At 41.8% G+C, this 25,639-nt stretch overlaps 1 protein-coding gene across 20 annotated transcripts; it reads right to left on the bottom strand.

The window, feature by feature from the left end:
- Window positions 1-13,425: 13,425 nt before the first annotated feature.
- Window positions 13,426-24,434, bottom strand: LOC100831898 (protein Rf1, mitochondrial). 20 transcript variants are annotated; one of them, XM_024463140.1, is made up of 8 exons: window positions 20,805-24,434; window positions 19,291-20,203; window positions 19,090-19,200; window positions 18,725-18,903; window positions 18,249-18,316; window positions 15,417-17,833; window positions 14,459-14,520; window positions 13,426-14,044 (listed from the first exon to the last, which is right to left on the bottom strand). In XM_024463140.1, exon 1 carries the CDS (start codon window positions 24,323-24,325, stop codon window positions 21,722-21,724), a length of 2,604 nt encoding a protein of 867 aa, XP_024318908.1. In that variant the 5' UTR covers window positions 24,326-24,434; the 3' UTR covers window positions 13,426-14,044; window positions 14,459-14,520; window positions 15,417-17,833; window positions 18,249-18,316; window positions 18,725-18,903; window positions 19,090-19,200; window positions 19,291-20,203; window positions 20,805-21,721. The 20 variants fall into 20 exon arrangements, with proteins under 20 accessions (XP_024318908.1, XP_024318901.1, XP_024318891.1 ...); XM_024463133.1 differs by having other exon boundaries at window positions 17,726-17,833; XM_024463123.1 differs by having other exon boundaries at window positions 14,459-17,833.
- Window positions 24,435-25,639: the final 1,205 nt, after the last annotated feature.

Raw genomic sequence — 25,639 nt, 5'->3', positions numbered from 1 at the left:
GGGGCGGCCGTGATTGGGCTTGGCACGTTGTTTGTGTATCTGCCGGCTCCACTGGGTCTCTATGTTTTTGTCTCTAGCGTTTGTATTCCTACGGTTACGGTTATTATTGCAGCGTAGAAATCGCATATCCCATCTATTCTACGGTCAGTAGATAACCACTGGCAGATCTGAAATTCACCTGTCACCGTGACGGCCGAGGTTTCATAAATGGATACTGCATTTGTTTACATGCTAAAAATATCCGAAAATTGTACAGCTAAACTCCCGCATGCTTTGCCAAATTCCATCTTCTGCTTCTCTTTATTTGTTAAAGATATTATTTACAGTATGCATCTTACTCTTGAATTCAACTCACCAGTTTAAACAAACAACTTTCCTGGGCATCATACTAAATATACTCCGTATCACTCTTCAAATCGGTGCCTGTACCTATGAAAAACTCGTGCAAAGTTTGACCTGTAAAAAGCATGGACCGTACGGGGCCTGTGCATTTGTTGGTTTGTGCCCTGTGACGTGCAGTGGTGCACAGATCATCTTGCTCCCGGCCCCTGATATTTCCGAGGGCCAAGAATTAGGCACGACATCAGCCATCAGCGGCGCCTATACAGAAGTTAATTTCGTAGTTGGGTGACTTGGGTCCCAGAAAGTACTGGGAGGGAACCATATTCGACCGTGAACGGCTAAGCTGGGTTTTGCATAACTGGATCTAGCTTTACTTGCCACTCGAGGACGCGGGGACGAATGGCCGCAGAAATATCAGGAGATCTCGACCCAGCGGCCCGCAGCTTTTTCGCGAAAGGAGAAGGAAAAATCTGCGGCCGCGTATGGGATGGTCGCGCGGCTGGCTCCAGTCGGGATCTAGCGTCACAGCCTAGCGTACTCCAGAGGTCAACAGCGGCGGTGTTCCCGTCCCCGGTGGCAGCCGGAAGCTTCAGGATTGGAACAGGGCTGGCCTAGCTTTATCCAGCCAACCTAGGCGTAGATATTCGTACGTGTGTTTCACGATTTTTTCTACGACGCCGTTATCTTCTGGTATTTTTCCAGAAAACCGGCAGAAGAACTGCCTGAAAAAATAGATATTTTCAACGAGGCTTGAAACAAGGGCCAAGCCACAGGCTCTGCATTAGGCTGGCGATATTAGCCGTACTTTTTAAAATGCTGCTCCCTCCATTCCGTAATTCTTGCCTTCAATTCGCACAAAAATGGATGTATCTATTCCTAAAGAATGTCTAGATACATGTAATATTTCGACAAAAATTATGAAACGGAAGGAGTAGTACAAAGAGTTGAGGAGTCATGTAGCCTTCGGAGCCAGGAAAATAATATATGGAGGGTTAGAATAGAAGGATGATTTATTGGCGATGACTAAAGCATAAGAATATGAAACTCATATGATGAAATTGCAAAAATTATACAAGGAGTTAAATAGAAATACGAAATCATTGTGGGGGGGGGGGGGGGGGGGGGGGCTAGGGCCAGGGCTGGCCTGGTCCCTGCCTTCGCCCCTGTGTATCCATCAAGCTAGATTCGTCATTTCCCGGTATGTTTTTCTCATCTCATACTGGTTTCCTAAACCGCACTGTGATTTTGGGTCATTGACACATCGACACACCGGCTGTGTGGACCCTACCGGCCAGTGATTCGAAGTCACTGAATAGTACATTAGAAAATCCCTCCCGGATGGGTGTCAGCATGGACAATTTACATCATAAAATTATGCTCCTGTGAGGGTCATATCGTATTTGCGAGCAACACGCATGTGGCAAGTAAAGTTTTGAGTCCAACGTCACTACCAGGATTCCAGGGTTCCATGACGATGCGAAACCGTCAGAAAGAGTCCAAAAACCGACACCAAAATAAATCATGTCGGCAAACCGTCACGCAAATTCCGTTAGAACTGGAGCGTTGGAGAAAATGAATTTGCGTGACAGTAACCCATCACAAATAATATTTCTGGCGGATATTTTTGACGGTGGCTGACAAGAAAATATTTTGGCGTCTGATTTCGGCGAATTCTGGTTTGACAGCTCACCCGCCACAAAAAAATAGTATTTTATGTCGTTAGTGTCAAGGCCCGCCCTGAAAATTAAAATTTCTGTGTCGGTATTGCTGTGAAATGATCAAAAATAATTTTTGTGACGGTACTTCTGGTGCCCGACACAAAAATAAAGCACTGTCACTGAAGCCCGGAATCCTAGTAGTGCGTCACACCTGTTCAATTCCCCATTCTTTCACTATATATCTAATGTCTACCCTAGTCAGTACACCACGACACGGCCCTTAAGCCAGTTTCATGTCAAAAACCTAGTTTGACTACCATCCGGATGGAGATTGATATTGAAACATAAGAAATGAGTGAGTCGGTTGTTGTTGTATGCGAATTCAAAGTAACGCACGGCCGCCCGAGGTCCGTTCGTTGGAACCATGACCAACATTTATGAAGTGTGCACCAAAGTGGTTCAAATTCATGACTCTCCGTCTGCCAGTTTTAGATCAGATAACTTCAACATGTAGAACTTTGGTGCCAATTGGGACGAGAGTAAGGTAAATAAGAAACTGTTTTTTTCTCTAATTTAATGGATGCTTTCACCAGTGGCGAATAAGGAATGAACCTCCGAGATCAAGCGAGCATGAATGTACTCCGGTTTGACAAATAAGGAATGCCCCTGATCGAGCATGCATGCACATTAGAGAGCTTCCACATGCATGTACTCCCCATTCCTCAATAATGAATGAACTCTGGAGATCGCCAAAGGTTGGGGATGCCTTGGTCGCTAGTTTCGACTCAGGGATGGGATAGTCAAGCGATCATGAGGACACTTGCTCACGCATGTTGAGGACGGCGGGGCCCAAAACCCTAGCTCGGAAGGGAATGGGGACTCAGGTGTCTAGTATGCATGGGAGGAAGGAAGGGGTGGGACGGAGGTATAGAGCTAGGGTCATTACCTCTGTAATTTCAGCGGAGTATCGGGGGTAGGATGGGCATTGGATTTTCAGAAGTTTTGGAACTACCCCTAAGGGTGCTTTGACAAAATAACTAGAAACTGCTTCGAGCTATAATTAATTAATGTGGCAATGTGTTTCGGCTTTAGCTTTTTTTTTTGTCACGGAAAGGTGTATAAACCCAACCAATCGGAGCCTTAGAACTCGTTAGATGATCAAACATTCACTCAATTTTAGGCTTATGTCTTTATTCTCACCAAATGCGCTGCCTTTGAATTTTCCTTAACCTCCTCATTTTCTGTTGCAACATCAACACTTCATGCCCCCATTTGATACACAAAATCACACCTCATGAGCAAGGCTGAGCACAATTTGTTGCCTACAAACCAGGCATATGATTAAGATCTGGTCACTTGAACAATGCTAGGAAAGAAATCCAGCACATATTACTGTTCCAGACTGGAAACAACACAAATCTCCTAAGAAGGGTCGAGGAAACCTATCTAGAAGAACATAGTCTCAACAACCTTCTGACAATCCAATATATATGTCAAGGTTCACAGGCGTGCGGCATATGGCTCTATCGATGGGGGTTGGCCTAGCTTTTTGCTTGTAACTGTGCATGTAAATAATAGAATGACTTGCCTTCTCCTAATTTAAAAAATAGTGTACGGAGCACAGGGATACCTAAAAAGTAGACAACCTTAATTCCATGCTTTTGGCGGGAAGAAAGAGCATGATTTTTGCCAAAGGAAAAGGCTAGATGATTCATTATTCGAATGCCATCACACTAAGAAGATGAGATGAACTGGCGATTCCCAGGAATTTTGATTGTTTGTGTCACTATAATAGTTGTCAACTTTGGGATACTCTCCGGTTGAAAATAACAATCCAGAGGAAATTACACAAAGGACATTATCCGTAGAAAGAAAGAAAAAGAAAGAACCAAAATAAATCTGCATTCATTTCATTGAAACTTAATCCGTTTCAAATTATAAGATGTCGCAACTTTATTTTAGGTCAAACTCTTAAAAATCTAATCAAGGTTATAAACATGTATTAATATGAACAATATAAATATGCATCCTACGAGGATATATATCATGATGGATTCAATACAACCGGTGTTGTGGATGTTGATAGATCTTTCTCTAAACTTGGTCAAACTTTAATTGTTTGACTTAGGACAGAGCTAAACATCTTATAACTTGGAACAGAAGAGTATATCTCCATTTAAATTGTTTTGAGCAAGTTACATATTAAATTGGTCTAGTACACCTTATACAACTTTTTTCTCATGTATAGATTAATTGGAACTCCACGACATTTTTCTTCAAATTCTTTAACTCAGACAAAGAGATCGAGAGAGAGAGTGTGTGTAAGTACTTAGCATGTACCCGTAATTAACTTTACTAAAACTGCTGTCGACATATAATTAATAAAAGACGACAGCGGCCGGCGTGGTGCCGTTTGGTGGCATGGGTGTCACTGATGATCATTGCAGCATGCATGTGGCATTGTGGCTGCCTTGTTGCTTCTCCCTCTTGCTGCTGTCTAGCTAGCCTTTAGGTAACTGTAACGCACATCGATTTGCTTTGCTCGAAAATGACTTTGATTACCCAAGACTGTATAGTATACATATCATTGCCTCATTGTTCATATGGCAATAATTTGCCACCGGGCATTCGACGGTGAGAAGAGCCGACGCTGTCCACGCACCAAAGGCGGCTGATGAATTCGGCACATGGGAGATCGCATGCATAGCATATATTGCCTGCATACACCTTTGGACTAGTCACTGACTGCGTCAAGTTGCTTTAGTTGTTTGACTAGCTAGCACTAGCGGCTCGGTGCATGGTAGCTTCATCAGCGTCGGTTTCGGTGTTGCAGGTGCGGCGAACGAGGGTGCCAGTGCCATCGAGCATAAAACAAGCTAGTTTGTTGTTTGTCTTGTGCGTCGACTTGGTCTAGCTAGCCTGGCGTGCTGTGCAGGGTGATGTCTACTTGTACTATATGTCACCTGTCTTTCTATGTAAATTTCTTTCGAAAAGAGGTATACTCAGGCACTGATATCTTATAGCTTATACGGCCCGACGCACACGTCACGACCACTTTAAAAAATGATCCGTGCACTAATAAATCATCATTCAAATTCTGTACCAAATTTTTACATTCTAACAAAAAAAGATCCAATACAAAAGTTCAAAATATGCATATAAAAAGAAGATGCTAATTTCCAAGCATGCAGTCAAATTATCAGTAAATGCTAATTTCCAATCACAACATGCACATGGTAATCATTCGGTGCATGGTAAAACACTAATCTATCTATTATCCATAGCAGCTACCATCAATCAGGTTGGGAGTACATCCCAATTAGCTATCGAATTATCCGTCGATTAGTGCAAAGCACCACATGCAACAAACGAAAACAACAAGGACTCGCCGGATGGTTGAGCTATGGCCGGCCACCTACTAGATCTCATGCGTGGATGGCGGACGACGGCCATTTTTTGGATCACGCGTTGGGACTGCGGACAGCTGTCGTCGGGTGGATCTCGCGTGGGGTCGGTATGCTTGGAGTGGCCAGGCCGCGAACTGCAGCGAGAAAAGCAGTGATGTCCAGGCGAAGGAAGGAGCAGGAGGTCGGGGAAGAGAAGGGAGGTGGGTGGGGTGGGTGGGGGGGGGGGGTAGCCAGAGAGGAAGGGGGCGGCGGCGGCGGGGGCGATGGAGCAGGTTGGTGGGGCGTCGGGAGGGGATCGAGCAGGTTGGGCGCTGGGGGCGTCCGGGTCGAGAGAAATAACGAGCGGTGGCATATTGCCGTAATTTTGATGAAATGACGTACGGAGGCGGTCGTACCATCACCACCAACTCCAATTTAATATATTGGTATAGATATCTCTATCCTAGTGTAAATTTCTTTCGAAAAGGAGTATACTCCGGCACTGATATCCTATAGTTTATAGGTATATTTTGTGTCGATCCACCGTACGTGTGCTCTCTAAACTTATGTGAAACTTGAGACGTTAACTCTACAGTCTCTCTACTCTCTCGAGGAAGCTGGTCAATGAATAGTACTCCATCCGATCCAAAAAAAGTATCGATCACTTAGCACAAAATAGGTGACATTTTTTTATGTATTGGAGGAAGTACAGAAGATGCACCAAAACCTTGAATCCTCTCCAAAACAGTCCAACTCAAAGCCTCAATAAGACGTGCAAGGAGTTTCACCTCTCCATGTAAAAAAGGGGGAATATTCCCAAAGAGCCAGCCACCAATATTATGGCTCGTTAACGGTATCTATATAACCTATAAAGTTGATCCTCACTAAGTAAAATTAATGTTTGCAAACTTTACATGCAAGGTGTTCACATCATCATCCAAATCATGCACATCATGGGCATTCAAAGTCTCCACATCACCATCCAAATCATATTTTGTAGTACACCGGGAATCCATTTTGGTGGTCCATTCAAATTCAATATTTTTATACCTAGGATTTTCATTTTCATGTTGCATATAAATATTTCACTAAACACACATATTTTCATGTGCAATTAATATTTGCAAGCTTCACATGCAAGGTGTCCCCATCCACATCATGCACATCATGAGCATTTAAAGTCTCCACATCACCATCCACATCATGTGTTGTAGTACACTAAGAATCCATTTTGACACTTCATTCGAATTTAATATTTTGATGTATAGGATTTTCAACTTCACGTTGCATATAAATATTTCACCAAACACACATATTTTTAAGATATGTATGAATTTTTTTCTAAGAATTCAGGTTGACGAAGCTTCACTTTTCGGTATCTTCGAAATTGTTAATGTTCATGCACATCGAAATTACACCTATTGTTTTGTTGCATAGGTGTTATGAATGATAAAATTGTTTTGTCCTACAATATTCATATTTTTTTTACATTAAATCATATTATTATCATTTGTTCTAAAATCATATCCAGACATGCATACGCGCGGGAAATCACCTAGTTTGTTTAATTAGCTCACCCAAAATGTTGGAGCTTGAGATAAACATGGGCGTCCGGCCGTAAATAATATGCTCGTTAACAGTATTTGTTTAATTAGCTCACCCAAAAATGTTGGAGCTTGAGATAAACATGGGCGTCCGGCCGTACGTACGTGTGATTTCAGTAGAACGTTAAGTTCTTTTGAAGGAGTTGTTGCCTTCACGAATACTAATTAGTTCTTTCATGAAGAAGTTTCCAGGACAATAGTGATCTGTAAGACTACAAGCTCTAGAAGTTGCAACGTACACAATATCCTTCTAATAAACTATGCTGAAATCCGTAGCTTTTCTTCCGTATCTATCTACTTTCGAGATAATATAAACATGCATCTTTATCTTATTACACGGAGAGACAATTAACTATGCATCAGGAAGCAACTGCACTACAGAAAAAGGAACCGGGCCATAAACAGGACTAGTAAAGTAGCATACGTGTATCTTTGTTAGCTTATACTATTAGTCACCACATAACCAAAAGAGCACGCGCTAGGACTGACTAAACAACTAGCTGTAAAAGAAAAGACTAAACAACTAAATTCAGCTAATACTGGTTTCTCAACAAAAAAATCAGCTAATAATGCCCATCTAATCCCAAAAGTTTAGGTACTCACTTCGTTGGTTCACAAACAAACGATGTTCTCTGGACATTGACTTATTATACATGATTTGTTTGTGTTGGGTCAAGATGCTAATGCCTGAATTTGAGTTTATGCCTCTGTCTATTGAAAATAGTTACCGGAAAAAGTAACCTGGGTTTAAAGGTCAAGGTTCGAAATTCAAGGATTATAAAATCAAGGTTTAAGTCAAACTTAGTCTACTAGTTTAATATTTAAAACAGTCTTTTCTCATATAGTTTTGTATTTGTTTGCCTGATTGATCTTTTTCAAGATATGTATGAACGAATAATCGGAGAAATATATATATATTTATTAGTGGAAATATAGACCTCCATTCAAAAGCAATGGAGAGTCCGCATATATTGCCATAAATTTCAATATTTCATTCCTCCTTTATCGACGGAACAACTTTGTTTCATGAAAATAACCCTAGAAACTTCTATTTTGTGTTTATTCCGTGCATCGTTATCATTTATTTTAAGTAAATGATTTTCACGCAGGATTTGTAATTTCACATGTAGTTAACCATAGATGCATTTGGATTTGATTTGGCATCAATTACATGTAATCCATCAGTGATATTAATTGAGTAAATTTCAAGAAACCATAGTTCTTGGGGCAGGTTTCTTACGGAGCCACATTTTTTGGTAATTGCTCACAAAACCACACTTCTTCGGGCTAATTGTCTCAACTTACTGTTTAAGTCATTTTGACAGTTTTCCTTCCATGTAGGGCCTGCTGTAAGTATCTTTTTAATCAAAGAACAAACCATACAGTGGAAAAAGGAATTGAAAGTGTGTCCGGGTTAACGGGTCGGGTTAGGTTTGATTGTTAACCTCATGATCACTCAGCTCGTTAAAATGAGTAAATTTCTTGATCAGCTCGGTTCGCTAAGAACCTATTAAGCTCGTGAGTGTTTGCGAGCCCTCGTTAAGACACAACATGCTAGATTCCAAAGGTTCTTATGTTTCTATTTTCTTCATGACTTCGTGAGACTGAGTCCCGTTACTTTGTGAGGCTCGATGAGACGGACAAGAAGTGGAATAGGAAAGAGATCGCTAGATAAGCTGGGCTGACTTGCTGGGTCTAGCCGTGTAGGCCTCTAGGGATGGCCCGGATTAACTGATCTCATCTGGAAAATAACGAGCTTGATGATCTGCTCGCGAAACTCGTTTGCTCGCTTATTAAGCTTTTTAGTCTTATGAGCTAAAATAGCTGATTGACTCATTTCGTTATTTGGCGAGCACGAGCGACCCAAACTACCGAGCGCTCATTAAGCTCACCGTCCAGGCCTGTATATTACTCCCTCCCTCCCATATTATCTCATATTAAGTGACTCAAATTTGTCAAAATATGAATGTAGTTATGCTTAAAAAAATCTAGATACATATAATAAAATGTCACTTAATATGGGATGGAGGTAGTATTCAAAGGATTTGAAATGGAGAACTCTCAAAATCGTATCAAGCACAAAATCGTATCCTTTTCTTCCTAGTGCGTTCTCGCGAATCTAATTACGTATCTCACGCCCCCATGATGAACCCACCTTTACGTTCCTTCCCTGCCTTGTTGATTTGTCGAAACTTTACGTAAGTTGTATACCTGTTGCATGACAGCCACTGCAAACGGACGTTACCAAGTTCAAAATAGTGGGCCAAGTGACATAGAAGTGGACCATTGGAAGGTGACATATCATATATATATAACCCGGAAGAACACTAGCAATATAAAGGAATATATTTGCTTGTCATTACCAGGTGCGCACCATCTTGTAAAGTTTCTATGATGTGACAAGTATAGAAGATCTAAATTAAGAAAATAAATACAGAACATCTTCTGTGGTGCCCACTTGGGCAACGAACTTCCGAGTTTAGCACCAGCTGACCAAGATGAATTGCTAAAAGAGTTTTTTTCCTAACAGTAAATGTATAAATGCACATACAAATGTTTGAGTAATATGTGCATTTGCTAGTTTTGTAGCCACTTATGCGTGTCCTTTAAGCGTAGACTACGAAACCGATTGTTTTGAGAGACTCTGCAAATATATATATATATATACTCCCTCGGTCCCATATTAAGTGCCGAAATATTAAATGTATCTAGACATATTTTACTATACAAATACATTCATTTTTAGACAAATTTGAATCACTTAATATGGGACGAAGCTGATTCTATTATTCTTTTGAGTACATGTGAGATTATTTTAGATTTTTTTAACTTTAAAAGCCAGTCTTATTTTTAACCACCTTGGATTAGTCCTTTTCTCCTTTGGCTGAGGAACTTACCTTAGCCTCCTTTTCACCTTTTGTAAATACTCACCATGTACATATTTTTAAAATGATCAATAGACTTATTGTCGGCGCCTCCCCTACAGTTTCCGGTCAAATTTTTTTTTTCTTTTTGCCAAAGAGCACATGAGCTCGTTTATCACAGAAGGCTGAACTATTTTTAAAAAATATGCACAAAAACGGTGTCTTTCATTCCCCGCAAAAAAAGCCGATGTCTTTCATGATTAGGCATAAATTAACCTGTATGTAGGCCATTTGTCATTTGGTAGATTGTGATGTCCAGTGAAATATGGACCAAGCTTTAGATCCGCATTTCGCTGTCAAGATCGATGTTTGTTTTGTCACGATGTTTTGATGGTGTTGTAAATGAAGAATGAAATTGGCCTGGTGGAGGTCAAGACCTGTGATCAATTAATGCCACAACTGGATTATAACTATTTCAGCGTACGTTGTTGAAAGGTGATGCTTTCTGTAATAAATATGGAGTAACTGCTAGTTCAGAATTTCCTTTGGAAAAAATATTTCAGAGTTTGACCCGGTGAAAGTTTTGTCTAGCTTGTTTGATGGAGCTAGCTATTATTATTAATTTGTTCGAAACATGAGGCCTCCAATTTAGCTTGACATAGTACAATACAGGTTAAGTTGATGCAAGGGAATGCGTGCTTCACTATGGCACTATTTTGCCGAAATTCGGTCGGGGAATTAAAGGGCCGGCATACCTGGGCTGATATTTAGAATTTCAACGTCAAGCTGCAACAACGCTCAAGGCAGATATATCTAACAACACAAGCGAAATATTGGAAATATTGGAAGAAGAAAATGAGCAAGTCCTAAAATAGTCACGGAAATTCCTTGGCCACTCGGAGGAAATAGAAAAGCAAGATCTCCAGGAGCAAATCTAGCTTGCTAAGCTACATATATGCCGATATAGACAGGTTCATGGTTGGCAGTCAACATCGACCCCACACTACGCTGAAGGAATCACAGCATTCGTGGCCCGTATCAACCGAGCAACGATCGATGCCACCAATAATATCTCGCTAGGGCGATTTAACCAATCGACATGGAGCCCATCGCCATTGTTTGCTACCGCAAACACTATTAAGCCGTACTTAAAGAACAAATTAGATCCGGGCCAGAAAGATTGAGCCAATCGGGCTCTTTGTTTCTTGCTAATGTTCATGTTGTTATGGTCTCACAGGCCGTCTCTATACTCGGGCCTACACAGGACGGCCTCACGGCCCTGAATTTTTTGGTTAAACAAGGACAACTGGTATTAAGGACTTTCAGAGAAAGCAAAGGTCAATTAACTGATCACGACTTGTTATTTCCATACGAATTTGCTAGGTTTGTAGGCCCGGCCGTGATTTGGTCATTTGGTTTGTTAGCCATCCCTTTTATCGGCAGACATTCCCTGACAGTGCACCGCTTACTAACAATATTTCATACTCCCTCCCTCTCAAAATAACCTACGTGGATTTGTATAGACTCTTATGCAAATCCACGTCACTTATTTTGAGACGGAGGGAGTATGAAGTTACATTGTTACAGCAACCTTGCACTGCCTCCAGTTGGCAGGTCAGCTGGATGGAGCCTAAAGCCGCAGGGTTAAAATGAAGATCGATTCCACCTCCGTGGTTCAAACAGGCCAGGCACGGGTTGGCAACGTGGTCTTGTACGTCGGCAGACTAATCTCTGAAGAAATGTTCCTGAAAAGAGCCTCGGAAGGAAATTGTTAGTATATCATATCTCATTTTCATACAAGATCGGTCTTTTGGGTAGATGGTTGGTTGCTACATCTTAACAAGTTAACATGATATCAGAATTAATTATCCATGCCCACATCGGGCGTGAAGGGAGGTTTCTTTCTTTGCACATCCATGTCAGATGTGAAAGATTAATTCATACGTATATTTCACACTCAATACAAGCAACGAGATGTACTTCAACGAAATTTTTGGTGCTCGAGAACCACTTTTCGGTTGAGTGTAGTGCATGCTGTGCGGACACGATTTCATCCATCGGAGTTGAGTAAATTTCACAGAACCACAAGTTTTGAGGCAGCCTTCTCATGGAGCACTGGTAGATGTTAATTTGTCCACAGAACCACAACTTTTGTGTCCAATTGTTTCAGTCCACCCAAAACACGGGTTTAAGCTCGTTTGACACTATTTCTTACAGGTGGGGCCCGCACGTCAGGTGCCACGTCAGCTCAGAGAAGCAGCAGCTCCATCGCCGTCGTCGTCGTCTTCCTCCGCCACGCTCTCTTCTTCTTCCTGTTGCTGGCTCCAGATCTCTACTCTGTCTCGGTAACTAATTACGCCGCTGTGGGGATCATGATCTGTAGTGCTGCGCATCAGGAGAACAGAGAGCGTGCCGTCCATGGCGAGGCTGAGTCACGGGCGGCGGGACTCAGGGTAGTTCCTCACGGAGGGGGGCAGCCCCTTCATGGAGACACGGCTGCCGCCGTCCTCCGGGTGGTAAGTGAAGAGGTAATAGCACCGCAGCGTTACCGGAGTCCTTTTACGGAACAGCCAGTGCGCGGTGCTGTCTCCGACGACACCGGTGTAGCAGAAGGACCCGGCGGTGCCGAAGCAGAAGCGCTCCGTGAAGGAGCTCCAATGGCGGGTGGGGAGCTTGCGGCAGGTGCCGGCGAGGAGGTCACAGACGGCGAGCGGACGGGGAGGGAGGGGCAGTGCCCTCCCCCCCGCCCCGGCGGCGGGTGGCAATTGGGGAGGAGGAGGACAAGGCAGGAGGCCGCGAGGGGCGCCGCGCGGGAGAGGAACCCCGCGGGGACGAAGGCGCTGATCTTGCGGCGGCGGCGGCGGGGGGGGGGGTGGCTAGTGGGGATCCTGGAATCGGGATGAACACCTTGGCGTCCTGGTCGCGGAGCCGCTCCATGACGAAGAAGCCGTGGGCCTGAGCTGACGTGGCACCTGACGTGCGGGCCCCACCTGTAAGAAATAGTGTCAAACGAGGTTAAACCCGTGTTTTGGGTGGACTGAGACAATTGGGCACAAAAGTTGTGGTTCTGTGGACAAATTAACATCTACCACTGCTCCGTGAGAAAGCTGCCTTAAAACCTGTGGTTGTGTGAAATTTACTCTTAATTTCAAATCTGGACGCTCAGGATTACTCACCCACATGCGCTTTAGTAGGAACTAGATGTTAGACAAAGACTCGTAGGCATTGATTCTGCAAGATGCAATGTGTTGTCTGGTTTTAGTTTGGTGATAACACTCACGAATTCCACTTGTATTGGCCAAAAGCAATGATTTTTCTCTTTACTTTTTAGAAATTCCTCAGGGTGTGCAATTTCAAAACTGGAATGGGCTTGAGTGTGCAATCTGCAATCTGGAACTCTGAAACAATTTTTCTCTTTCGTGCATACTCTGTCCTAAAATATCATGCATATAGTATATGCTCCAGGCTCAGGCTAGATATACTCGCATGAAATGTCTAAATGCAAACGGTACTCTTCTCAAGGGTCATGCATATATACTCCCAGGCCATACATACTCATGAAATGGCTAAATGCATATAACTCCACTCAGGTTTCACATTTCAGAGAGTGCAGTAAAAAGAGTAAATAGAAGGTTTCAAATAGATTACATCACATATTTGACATAGGTTCAAACTAAGATGACACAAATTTAAATTTGACATCATTATCTTGTTGTTCAACATAGTACTAACTTCGACCACAAAAGGATATCTTTCCAGCCATTGACAAACCATCACTAATTACCACATCTTTGAAGCGCTGTTCTAAATTGGTGCATCTTTGAAGCACATCTTCACACAAAGTTGTTCATGAGCTTTCTCCCTTGTGTCATCGTATTCGTACCACACTCTAGGCTCAGGATTCTTTGCTCTACTCTTCCTACCTTTAGGGCCTACACAAATGGGAGCTTCAGCACCATCATCATCACTGGACATAATGCACCTCCACTTTTAGCATTAGAAATCTGTATGGCATCACTTTCAGTCTCAGCCCTTGAACTAGCTGCTTTTCTGGCTTTAATCTCCCTAGCTGCCATGGCTTTTTTGGAAGGTGCAACAAGTGAACTAACAGCTTGAACGGGCTCTTCTACAAGTTCAAAGATGTCAGAAACCTCCATGCCACCCTCATAAAGCCCAATTGGGACATCTCCCTGAAAATCATCAACGTCTACAATTTCTTCAATGCTTCCCTCATATTCTGTTTCACTTGCAAGACACATCACCAGGACTCATTTAACATTATGAACAATGTTGTCAACATGTACACTCTGTTGAGTTAGCAAATCTGAAAAAAATTGGTTGCTTCTTTGTTTTCTCAATCTCTTGTATTAGGATAACTCGAGGGGACATTGAACAAGTACTCGGCGAGTCTCTTTATTATGGTCAGGTTCACAATTTTAGCATTGTCATACTTTATCAACATTACAGCTGCATTCTTGTCACTATCCAATAGTTCCACTCCAGCTAAACCTATTCCTTCTTCTTTCACATAGTATATGTAGTCTGAATGTGAGAACCCAGCATTGACAATCAATTACACAAATCTGAGATAACACATATCAGACCTTGCTATTGTTCATCAACATCTTCGCAATACAAATTAACCACCCGATTCTCATCTTCAAACCTACGAAAAGAGATACCCAAAAATACTTGTATCAGATGTAGCAACAGATGAAGCTCATGAAACCCCATAGCCCGAACGAACCATAAACCCCAAATTTTATACTTTACCCAACCTTGAAAACTAGTTCATCCTTACAACCAGAGTCTCAAAACTACAAAATTACCAACATTGCATCTCATTTTTTTTGTGTGTTTTACTCTGTACTCCTCTGTTGATTCTCTCCACCCCTCTTTGGCAACAAATAGCACGCCGCAGCTGTTTTGTTAAAAGAATAAAGGCAATGGGATTTAGCCCCCTGCATCAGCTCCTCAAATGTCTCATCACAAGGTACATATACTGGATGCTAGCTTGTCTACAGCACAGCTAGACACACAATGTATATCTTATCTACTCCCTCTGGCCGGAATTACTTGTCGCTGATTTAGTACAACTTTGTACTAAATCAGTGACAGGTAACTGTACTAAATCAGCAACAAGTAATTGCGGCTGGAGGGAATAATATTTCTGTATGAGGTAAAATGCAAAATTGAGACCAATTACACAGACATCCAAATCATAATGCCATCAAGCACAACTACAGTTTACCGCAAGTGGGGTCAATTGGGACATTAAACCGAACCCACTGTGTATCAGTTTATTACACAATGTAAGCCGCAAACTTGGTAGAGCATAGATGAAGATAAATGCTTGGCTTGGCGACTGGTGTGGTATTTTGGTGCCACTGCTACACAAGAAGAGCTACAGAGTCAATGGAACAGAGGAGAAGATTAGCTTATAAGCCAAAACTTTTCTTTCCTCAAATCTGCGCCCAAAGTTGACCCCTTTTTTTTGCAAATCACAAATAACACAGAACATTATATGAAGTGAGAGTTTTCATTTTGCATGTCTAGACTAACCTTATGTGCCGTGTCGAGGATAGTGACCAAGCAGAAGCAGTTAAGAGTTGGGACTGCTGCTCCCAAGAAAAAAAATACTTGTAGAGTGCAGAATGCAGTGCAATACAACTACTATGTATTGTTATCGGTGACATGTCTCTGTTCTGATGTACTCCCTCCGTCCCATATTAAGTGTCTCAAATTTGTCCAAATATGGATGTATCTATACCTAAAAAGCGTCTAGATACATGTAATATTTCGACACTTAATATGGGACGGAGGGAGTATATGTTTCTGAAATATACTTATCGGATGGATTGCTATTTTTCGTTACAACTCAAGTTCGTTAATTTTCACATAAAAGAGGACATGCAATGGCTAAGCATGCAATTTCTACATTGTTATCTTTGTGGTCAGACAAAAAATAAAATACAACACTTTCTTAGCACACATAGTAAGGTAGTTCGTTGCATGTTTCAATTCAGTTGCTTGTGCCGGCAAATATCTTAGTTTCCAGAGAAAGAAACAAAAGATGGTATACCCAAACCACTATATTTAAAAAAAAATGAATATAGAACCTAAAACAAACTAGTTTTATCCTAATAGCCATCATAAGCTCACATCTTGCCATAATAAGCCCAAATCTTCTCCTACATAAGTGAAAATTTTCCTGAAGCAATAGCATAAATTGGTTGACCGAAACGATTTTGCCAAGAATGCAGTCTTCGTCACCTAATGCTAAATCGTATATGATATCAGTAGCATATTGTGTGTGTGTGTGTGTATATATATATTATATAGGGATTTATATATATATATGTATATATATATATATCATATCTGATACATTTTAGTTTACACTCGGGAACTCTAGGCAGGGACCTTAACTGAAAGAACATGTGATTACTTGCCTAAAGAATCTAATAAACTAAAAATATTCTATTTATGAACTATTTCACATTATATAGCCATTGGAAAGACAGAACTCAATTGAACACTCATCAGGCAGAAATACTATTTAATACTCCCTCCGTCCCAAAATAACTGACGTGAATTTGTATAGATTCTTATACAAATCTACGTCAGTTATTTTGGGACGGAGGGAGTATAAAGTAGAAAGAAGAGAACCAATGGAATTGAAATGAGGCAGCTAAATAGCAGCTCCATCCAAAATTTCGAACACCTAGGGATAAAATCGTCTGAATTTTTTTTTTGTCAGAATGAGATATGAGCGATAAATAGAAGGCATAGCTAGAGATGGAGGTCACCTTACATTGCCTAAGGAGTTTAATAAACTGAAGAAAAAAATCCATTTATGAACCACTTCACATTATATAGCCATTCAGAAGATACAATTGAAACTGAACACACATCAGGAAGGAATACTATTTAATATTCCCTCCGTCCCATATTAAGTGCCGAAATATTACGTGTATATACTATATAGACACTTTTTAGATATAGATACGTCCATATTTGGGCAAATTTGAATCACTTAATATGAGACGGAGGGAGTATAAAGTATAAAATAAGCGAACCATTGGAGTTGAAATGAGGAAGCTAAATTGCATCATTACAATAATATCTGCGACGCAAAATGGGAAAGCTTGATGTAGTTATGCCAAAATAAACATATTGATCTACTCCAATAGGCAAGGATAAACTCCGAGTACCATTTAATAATTAATTATTATAAGCTTGGTACCATCAGTATGCTTGTATTACAATCAAGTAAAGCCTACAACCCCTCTTAAGTTCATGAACCGAGCAGCCTCAGCTCTCAGCTGACAGGTTTGATACACCACATCCACAAGGAAAAAAGGTTAAAGAGTCCAAATTTTCCAAATAGATTAACGTGGGATTGTAATCTTGGACCACAAAATAAGTTATAGCTATAAGCCAGTAAGAACATTATTTAAGCTAAACCTGGTTATGTCCAACCGTTTGAAATCAATTATTCAATTGGCAATAAATAAGCAGCCAAATCACCAAAACCACAAAACTAATAAGTAAGCCTCAAAGTAGTGATGATGCAAAGCAAATTCGTGAGCAGAAATGCATGTCAACCAGAAAAGCAGAGGAACAAACATGGAACTAAGCAGATGCAGTACTTCTGTTTCCCAAGGATCATTGTCTCTAAAAGTTTAGCGGCCATCCTGTGGGAGAGATTAGCTATGGCACAAGCCATAGGAAAGTCCTCAACCCCCATATAAATACACTGAACATTCTGTAACTGGTCACCAAACTTTCAGGGAGGAACAAAGACATTTAGAACTGAGAGTGAAACAATGGAACAATCAGGAAATACTTTAGGCATATGTTGGACCAACCTTCCAAAGCAGGAATATATTTGAGACAAGTCTCCATTAGTTGCCATCTGCAAGCGGAGCCTCCACTGAGAGCATCATCGTCGCGTAGGGAGGTGATATCACATATATCTACAACAATCACAAAGAAGGTAACTGCAAGCGACAAAAATGAGCTTACTGTTGTATGCTTTCATAAGGACACCAATAAAGATGCCCACGGCAGCAGAATCTTGGCCATTCTCATAGACTAATCCAGCTCAAATTCTCCAGCCCCACATAGATTGTTTTTTCATACAAAGTAAACCAGAATTGTAACCCTGGATTCTCTTGCATACATATTTTTGAACTGCAACTTTAAGAGTTGAACCCTTATTGGACAATAACATAATTGTACTCATTGCATCTTGCACTACTGCATACAAAACAAATCTAAACTTTTGGTACTTCAGCTTTTTTATGCATGTTAATCATGAGGCAAAAAAAATGCACCAAACATATTTAAAACTATTGTGCTGACGTGTACTGACAGCAGAAGAAATATAACCTGAGGGGTTTCTTATTATCACCAAGCACGAGAGAAGAAACAGATGCCTCCTGCTTGTGTGGTTCATTCTGGAAGCACACCATGGAGCAGCCGACAAAATTGAAAGAGAGAGAAAATCAAGGAAAATAAATCAGCCTACAAAGATTGACAATCTTTATTGTCTGACTATCACAAACAAAAGAACTTCATTGTGATAATGCTCCAGCGTTATATTGTTTTACAGAGGATGAGAGATGGTGTGGTTCTAACTTTCACTGCAAAATTGTTAACACTTAGAGAGGGCCCTCAACTCAGGGCCTATGATATTCCACTTTGTTTTACATACTGAACATAGGCATCAATGTACCCATTTTATGTGATGCTACAAACAACACCAATTTTATAAACTTTAGCCGTAAAGTATGGCTGACGTAACTCTTGGAGGTTATGTGCGTCTACAAATGCTCTGCTGTCAGTACTAAGAACTGAGTAACCACCTGATTTCTATGATGCCGAGTTGGTGGTCAAATCGTGCTCCCATTCCCAAAACAGAACATGAGCAGCCGTTGAACCAACAAGTACTGGCATTAGGGCCCACTAGAGCTGTATATACCAAATGGAGTTGTATTGCATTCTCACTCCCATTGTTGTTCTCTTATAGTGACATGAGTGCCCACTATGAAAGGACAGAGGAAGTCACAGAAACAATAGAAGTTACATACATAATATCATCAGCAACAGCAACAAAAACAAAAAACATTACACATCAGTAAGAAAAAACAATAATAGCTACAAACATATTATCATCAGTAACAAAAGACGCTTGGTGGAAATAAACTAAATTCAGGATGTTTCATTTCACCTGGGCACTTAGAAGAAGCAGGATTTGTTAGGAGCAGCTCAAGGGTGGATGTAGGAGGGAACATTCATCTCTAGCTCTTTTACTCTCATTATTCTTTGCCAAGCTGAAATGCTGAGAGTAAAGATAAACGATGTTTGTCCATGAAACCATGATACATAATCAACAACCGATTAATTAGTTGTTATATGTCCTAGATGGTACCTTTTCATATGTTGATTTCCCATTCTGCAGCTTTCTTGGATTAATATTCTGTGTTTCTCAGTACACCATAAGCAGCAGGACCTTGGCTTTGTAGTGAAAATCATATCATAGCTGTCTCGGAGAATAGGAATTAACCTGTGAATCGATCAAGGATAGTCTAATTCCAAATTCTTGCTAGAAAGAAGAGTGGGATCTTACATTGGTGTAATATAAGTATAATCAAATCATGATCCCCAAATTTATTTGTCAAACTCAGCAGCACCTCTAGCTATATTCTCAGCATGTATAGAAATATCACAACAATTCTTCTCCTAATTTCAAGCTAGAGATGAAATAAATACAGTCTCATGTGAGTACTTTTAATCTGGCAGGTAAATAAAAATGGTAATCCATATCTATGATAATTGTAAAAGGGCTGCAATATTCCCAGAGTCAAATATGAGAAAGTCATTATCTAGCTGCCCCTAATTGTTAGCTGAAACCTCCAGGATCAAGATGATAAAAAAAAAGAACATCGGTGGATCTACTTTGCTGAAACAAGACTGAGTGTTGGTTGAGGAGATGACCTCGCCGAGGTATCCGCCAGCTCGTCCCTCCCACTCTTGAGCAGCAGCTGGCCGCTGAGGACGCCCTGGGTTCCTCCTCCGTCGATGGCAGCGGCGGCGCCACCGTGTTGCTCCTGCAGAAGCTCGACCTGGCCGCTGCCTCGCCAGTGCGCTCGAGCTCCCAGCCACAAACGCGCCTGCAGTGACAACCTGAGTGGTAGTAGGCCTGGGGAGGGAGAGAGACGGTGAGGTGCTTGATCTGATCGGAGAGGTTGTAGAGATTGAGACTTTGGTGTCTTTTCTACAACTGCATTTGACCGTTCAGAAAAGCGTACCACTTCTTCTTTACTCAATACACCCTCTGTTTCCTGTCCAAGCAACAACACAATCTCTTAGGAAAATGCACAGATTCCTTCACCACCACAGATAAGATATGTAAGCTTCAGAGTTCAGGCTACCTATCTATCAACATGTGGCCCTAGTGACCAAAGAAACCAAATGTCAGTGTCAAAGATCATAACTAGCTTAAAACTTTTGTAATTCCTGTTGAGCTGCAAGGAGCAAAATAGCTGTTGGGACAATCTCCCCATCCTTGATATAATTCCAAAGCTCATCAACTACATTACCATGTCTAAGATGATATCTGCCAAATCCACCAAAATAGAGCACATTTAACATGGCACTGGTTGATTTCAAATAAGCAACAAAGGATTATCAAATACCAAACTAATAAACAAAAGATTGTAACTAATAGAAACTTGACTCGTTTCCTCTTAATTAAAAATAGAAACCTGTCCCCTGAGAAATAGACATAAATAAATACAAATTAACACAGGGAAACAGTTCCAAAATGCAGGTGTCAAAATTTTTATATCAGTAGATTGAGATATCTAATATGAGATAAGATAATATTTGTATTCTTTGTTATGTAACCATAATGGAAATTGCAGATGCGAGGAATTGACAAACCATCTGAGGATGGCAAAGAAGATAGATGAGCTTGTAGATGAGGCCAACATTATCATGATTGAACTTCTTGCCAGTTGACAGATTGTCCTCCAGATACTTATGCAAGCAAGTGTGCTCAATCACAACATGAACTGGAAGGAGGCCCTTGATGATTTCCTTGCCTGAGGTGCGTAGACTGGCTGATGCATTGTAGCGAAATAGCTGCTCAATCATGTGGACAGCGAGAGCATCAGCAGCTTGATGCATGGGGAAACTCGTCATGTAGGTCATGTGGCTGGGGTTCGTGCAGAACTCTTGGGCTTTGGCACCTTACCCTACAATAACCTTAGCACAACCCGGTTTCCCTCTTGCCTCTTGCAAAGGGGGCACTAGAAATTATTTCCATCCCCCAACAAACCAAATTGTTGCCAGTTAAGTACCTTGTGTTGAGAGAAAAAACAACCAAAAGACTTTTTCTCTGACACCCTGCAGTTGCAAATGATGGACACAAATGGTATCTCCACAACACCGCAGAACTGCGCATGGTACGCCAATTTTGCTGAAGAGCCACCATGCAAACTTAGGTTCCAAGCTATACCATCGGCACATCAAGGCCTATCGAGACTGTCCACCCAGACGGAAGAGCTCGATAAACTCAGGGATGATATCTGCCGTGATACGCTCCTAAACATCTGCAATCTATTCGGTGTATTCGCCGTTAATAAACGCTACGCGCACCAGATTTTCCTTGTGCACATACATGACATGCTAGTTAGGACCGATATCCTTAGGATGGACCCCCAGCAGCCACACATTGGACCAAAACACCGTGGTGGCACCATCAGCAAGCTCGATCTTCTTGAGTGCACGCAACAGACAAATGACCATATCGTTGAGAGGGAGCTCCGGACCGCACCAAGGCTTAACAGTCTAGTGTATCAGCTGATCCCATCGAAAAATTGGTACTTTGCAGGTAGAAATTTTATTTGTTCCCGATATCTCCCTTTACTTGCAAAGAGTGAGATCAACAATGAAGTGGTTGAAGCTTCAAGTGAGATGATAGTGCCATCGACTTTAGACATGTAATATCCAGCTTTGACTATCTCACCTTTTTGCAATAACATTCTGATGATATCATTTAGAAGACGCGAGCTGGGTGCGCAACCAGTCTTTTCCATTGATGAAAACATAATGTCAGCTTCTTCCACTGATCCTTCTTTTAGAAGATTTATTATCATCACTCCGTAAGTAGAAGCATTTGGTACCAACCCACTGGCTGATACTGAAGCAAACAAATCATGAGCTTCTTCTCTTCTTTTAACCTTGTATAATGCATGAATCATGGTATTGAGTATCGCAATCTCAAATTTCAAATTCATTGCACCCAATTTGTGAAAGAGGGTGATTGCTTCATCAGTGCAATTATTTCTACAAAGTCCTTGAAGAATTATCGTGTATGTGGAAATGCTCATGGCTGTTCCACTTTCGATCATCTCATGGAACATTTTCTTCGCAGCAGAAGTTCTCCCAGCACGAAATAACCCATCCAGTACGAGGCTATATGTCACAGTTGTAGGTTTCACTCTCTTACACAACATTTCTCTGAATAGAATCAACCCATCATCGATCCTTCCACTTTTAAAATAGCCATTAATGAGTGTACTATATGTAACAACATCAGGTTCAGTGCCAGCTGATACCATGGCATCTAGTACTCCGAATGCTTTATCCATCTTGCCCACTAAGCAATATCCGTCAATCAGAGAATTGAATGTAAAAATATCAGGCCTGTCACCTATGTGTATCACCAAGTTGAAGACATCCTGTGCATTCATAACCCTTCCTTCGTTGCATAGACTGTGTATTATTGAACTGAAGAAAGTGATGTTAGGACGAGGAATACCTTGGTCCATCATTTCAGAAACCAATTCCTTCGCTTTTATCAAATCACCATGTGTACAAAAACCCTGAATTAGGGAGTGATAAACAACTGTGTTCGGTTTTAATCCAATAGAAATCATCTGACTGAGTTTTTCCATCGCATCAGCCAGCCTACCCATTCTACAAAGTGCAGCTATTACAGTTGCATAGGTGACTACATTTGGACTCACTCCTTGTCCCCTCATTTCAGTAAATATGAGTAGAGCTTCATCCATCATTCCACGCTTAGCATGTGCATTAATTAATATGTTGAAACAATGAGAGTCAGCTACAATCCCGTTGTCTGTCATTGAATGGAAGAGATTATTCATATCAACAAATCTTCCTTCGGTGGCATACCCATGAAGCAGAATAGAGTATGAGATGATATCTGGCTTGTGGCCCTTGGTGGCAATGGAATGAAAAATTTCTGCCGCTTCTTTGCTTCTTTTATGCTTGCAAAGGGAGTCCATCAATGAGTTGAAAGTTACAATATCTGGTATGAGACCCTCTCTTGTCATTTCTTTGAACATTTTAGCTGCCTCTTTCCACCGGCCCAAACAGGAATATCCATGGATCATGGCAGTATATGTCACTTCATCCGGCTGAATGCTGTTGTCAAACATTTGCCGGAGGACCAACTCTGCCTTGTCCATTGCTCTGGCCTTGCACAGCGCATGAACGATAGAGTTGTATGTCACCACATTAGGCACAACCCCTTTCTGCACCATTTCATTGAACAGATTGCATGCCTTGCTTATTTCTCCTTCCATAAAGAGGCCGTGGATTACCATGGTATATGACACCACGTCAGGGGAGCAGCCATCTCCTTTTGTCATCCTCAGGAGCATGTCGAGCGCCTCCTGGCTCCTGCTACCACCACATAAGCTCTTAATTACTGTGTTGTACGAGAATGCATCAGGCACACAGCCGAGCTCGGACATCCGATGAAGCAGCATGCTGAGAGCCTCATCTGTCCGTTTTGCGTAGCAGAGGCACTTGAGGAAGGTGTTGGTCACTATCCCGTCTGTTCTCAGGCCTGCCCTGAGGAGGCGGGCGAAGAAGGCAGGCCCTAGGTCCGGGCGACGCGCGCGGCAGCAGCAGTCCATGAGGATGCCGTAGGTGTGGACTGTGAGAGGCACGACCCGTGGGCCGGCTTCTTCTCGGCATATACGGTTGAAGAGGGCGACGGCGAGGGCGGGAGCGTCGCTGCAGGCGACTGAGTCCCTCGCACGGGCAAGGGCGGCGAGGAAGCCGTTGAGGGCGCGACCGTGGACCGGAGTGTCCTGACGCAGCAATTCGTCGAACAGGTGGTGTGCGTCCTCCGTGCTAAACGTCCCCGCGCGGACGCGCGCTTTGGCAGCGACAAAAGCAACCTGGGGATCCCAGTAGCGTGAGGGCGGCGAAGTGGAGGAGGAAGAGCGACGGAGGAGAAGCTGAAGGCGGGGCATTGGCGTGGTGGAGGACAGGGCCCTGGTGGAGGAGGAAGAGCGGCGTAGGCGGAGGCCGGACATAGGCGTGGTTGAGGAGGAGGAGGACCGGCGGCGAGGGATGCGGAGGCCGGACATCGGCGAGGCAGAGGAGAAGGAGGAGCGGCGGCGGAGGATGCGGAGGCGGGACATCGGCGTGATCGTGCAGGAATGGCCTTCGGCGTTCGTGCTCGAGAGCGCGGAGTTCAGCCCCCTTCTCGGCCATGATTTATTTACCTTTATTTAATTTTACACGCTGGATCCAAGCATAATCCGGATTCTTATTTTGAGTGTATTTTTGTTGTGTTTTTGTTTTTCTTCATCCTTGACTCAAATTTGTCCAAATTTAAGTGTATCTATTCTAAAATTTGTCTAGATACATGTAATATTTCGACAACAATTTAAAATCGGAGGGAGTAGTAAACTGTACTCCGCATTTCAACTTTACTTAACGCTTGCTATCCACGTGTGCTTTGAGGGTTAGAACTTGCCTAGAATGATTTATTTTTTAATTTTTGCATGTCATCGGTATTTTTCAGTGGGTTTGTTTTGTCGTGAATTTTGCGTCTTAGTTTAGGTGTTACACGTATAGACAGAATAGAACTTTCTTAATCGCATCATATTGTCTTCCACTGCAGCTTTCCCATTTCCTATTCCAGCACTTCTGTCTCTCTATTTTTTTTTTTACGGTTTTGCTGTTTTTTTAAGGCATTTCCAACAATAAAACTAAGCCGTTACTGAAGGAGAAGCGAGGAAACGGTAGTTGCGGAAGAAACGGTACCCAAATAGACTTTAAGCGGGACCCACACATGAATGGGATCAACTATGCTGTTCTCTACTCCAGCCGGCAGCTTTATTTCTTCACGTATGGGTAGGCCACAAAATTTAACTCCATTGTAGATCAGCAGCAGCAGCCATAAGTGGCCCAATTAAATAGTCTATACATATTTTAGTATTGGAGTGGTTGATTCTTGGTACAAGATGATGTATTCTCGTTCTTCTTCGTAACAGCTTAAGTACTGGCTCATTGAAGATGTCCTTAGATAACTGTGTAATAACTATTTTTTGATCGATGATCATAATTTTTCGATTCAATCGTTGAGATTCGTGCAACATTAACGTAGGTTTGATGGATAAGAAAATCTTCGTTGGATGCCTACAACCGTCGATTGAAAAATAGCTTTTTTTTTTACGACCGAGAAATAGACACTCCATTTTCTTTAAGAATCTCCACTCACTCTTCATTTGGAACTCTCTTAATTGTCTTCGTTCGGAGCAATACATATCTCCTATGATGGCAGTGCATATCAAGAATTCAATGTTTCTATGTAAGGTTCATCCAGTTCCGCAGCGAGTTATTGATAGAGTAATGTTAATCTCTTCTGTAAAGCAAAGATTTTATATGTAAGGTGCAAATTTGTTTGGTAGCACAATATTAGTCTCTCTTGAAAAGACATGATAGTGTTA

This window comes from Brachypodium distachyon, chromosome 1 (assembly GCF_000005505.3).
Source record: "Brachypodium distachyon strain Bd21 chromosome 1, Brachypodium_distachyon_v3.0, whole genome shotgun sequence".
In the NCBI taxonomy this organism is placed as follows: Eukaryota; Viridiplantae; Streptophyta; class Magnoliopsida; order Poales; family Poaceae; genus Brachypodium; species Brachypodium distachyon.
This window is presented reverse-complemented; position numbering and strand designations above follow the sequence as displayed.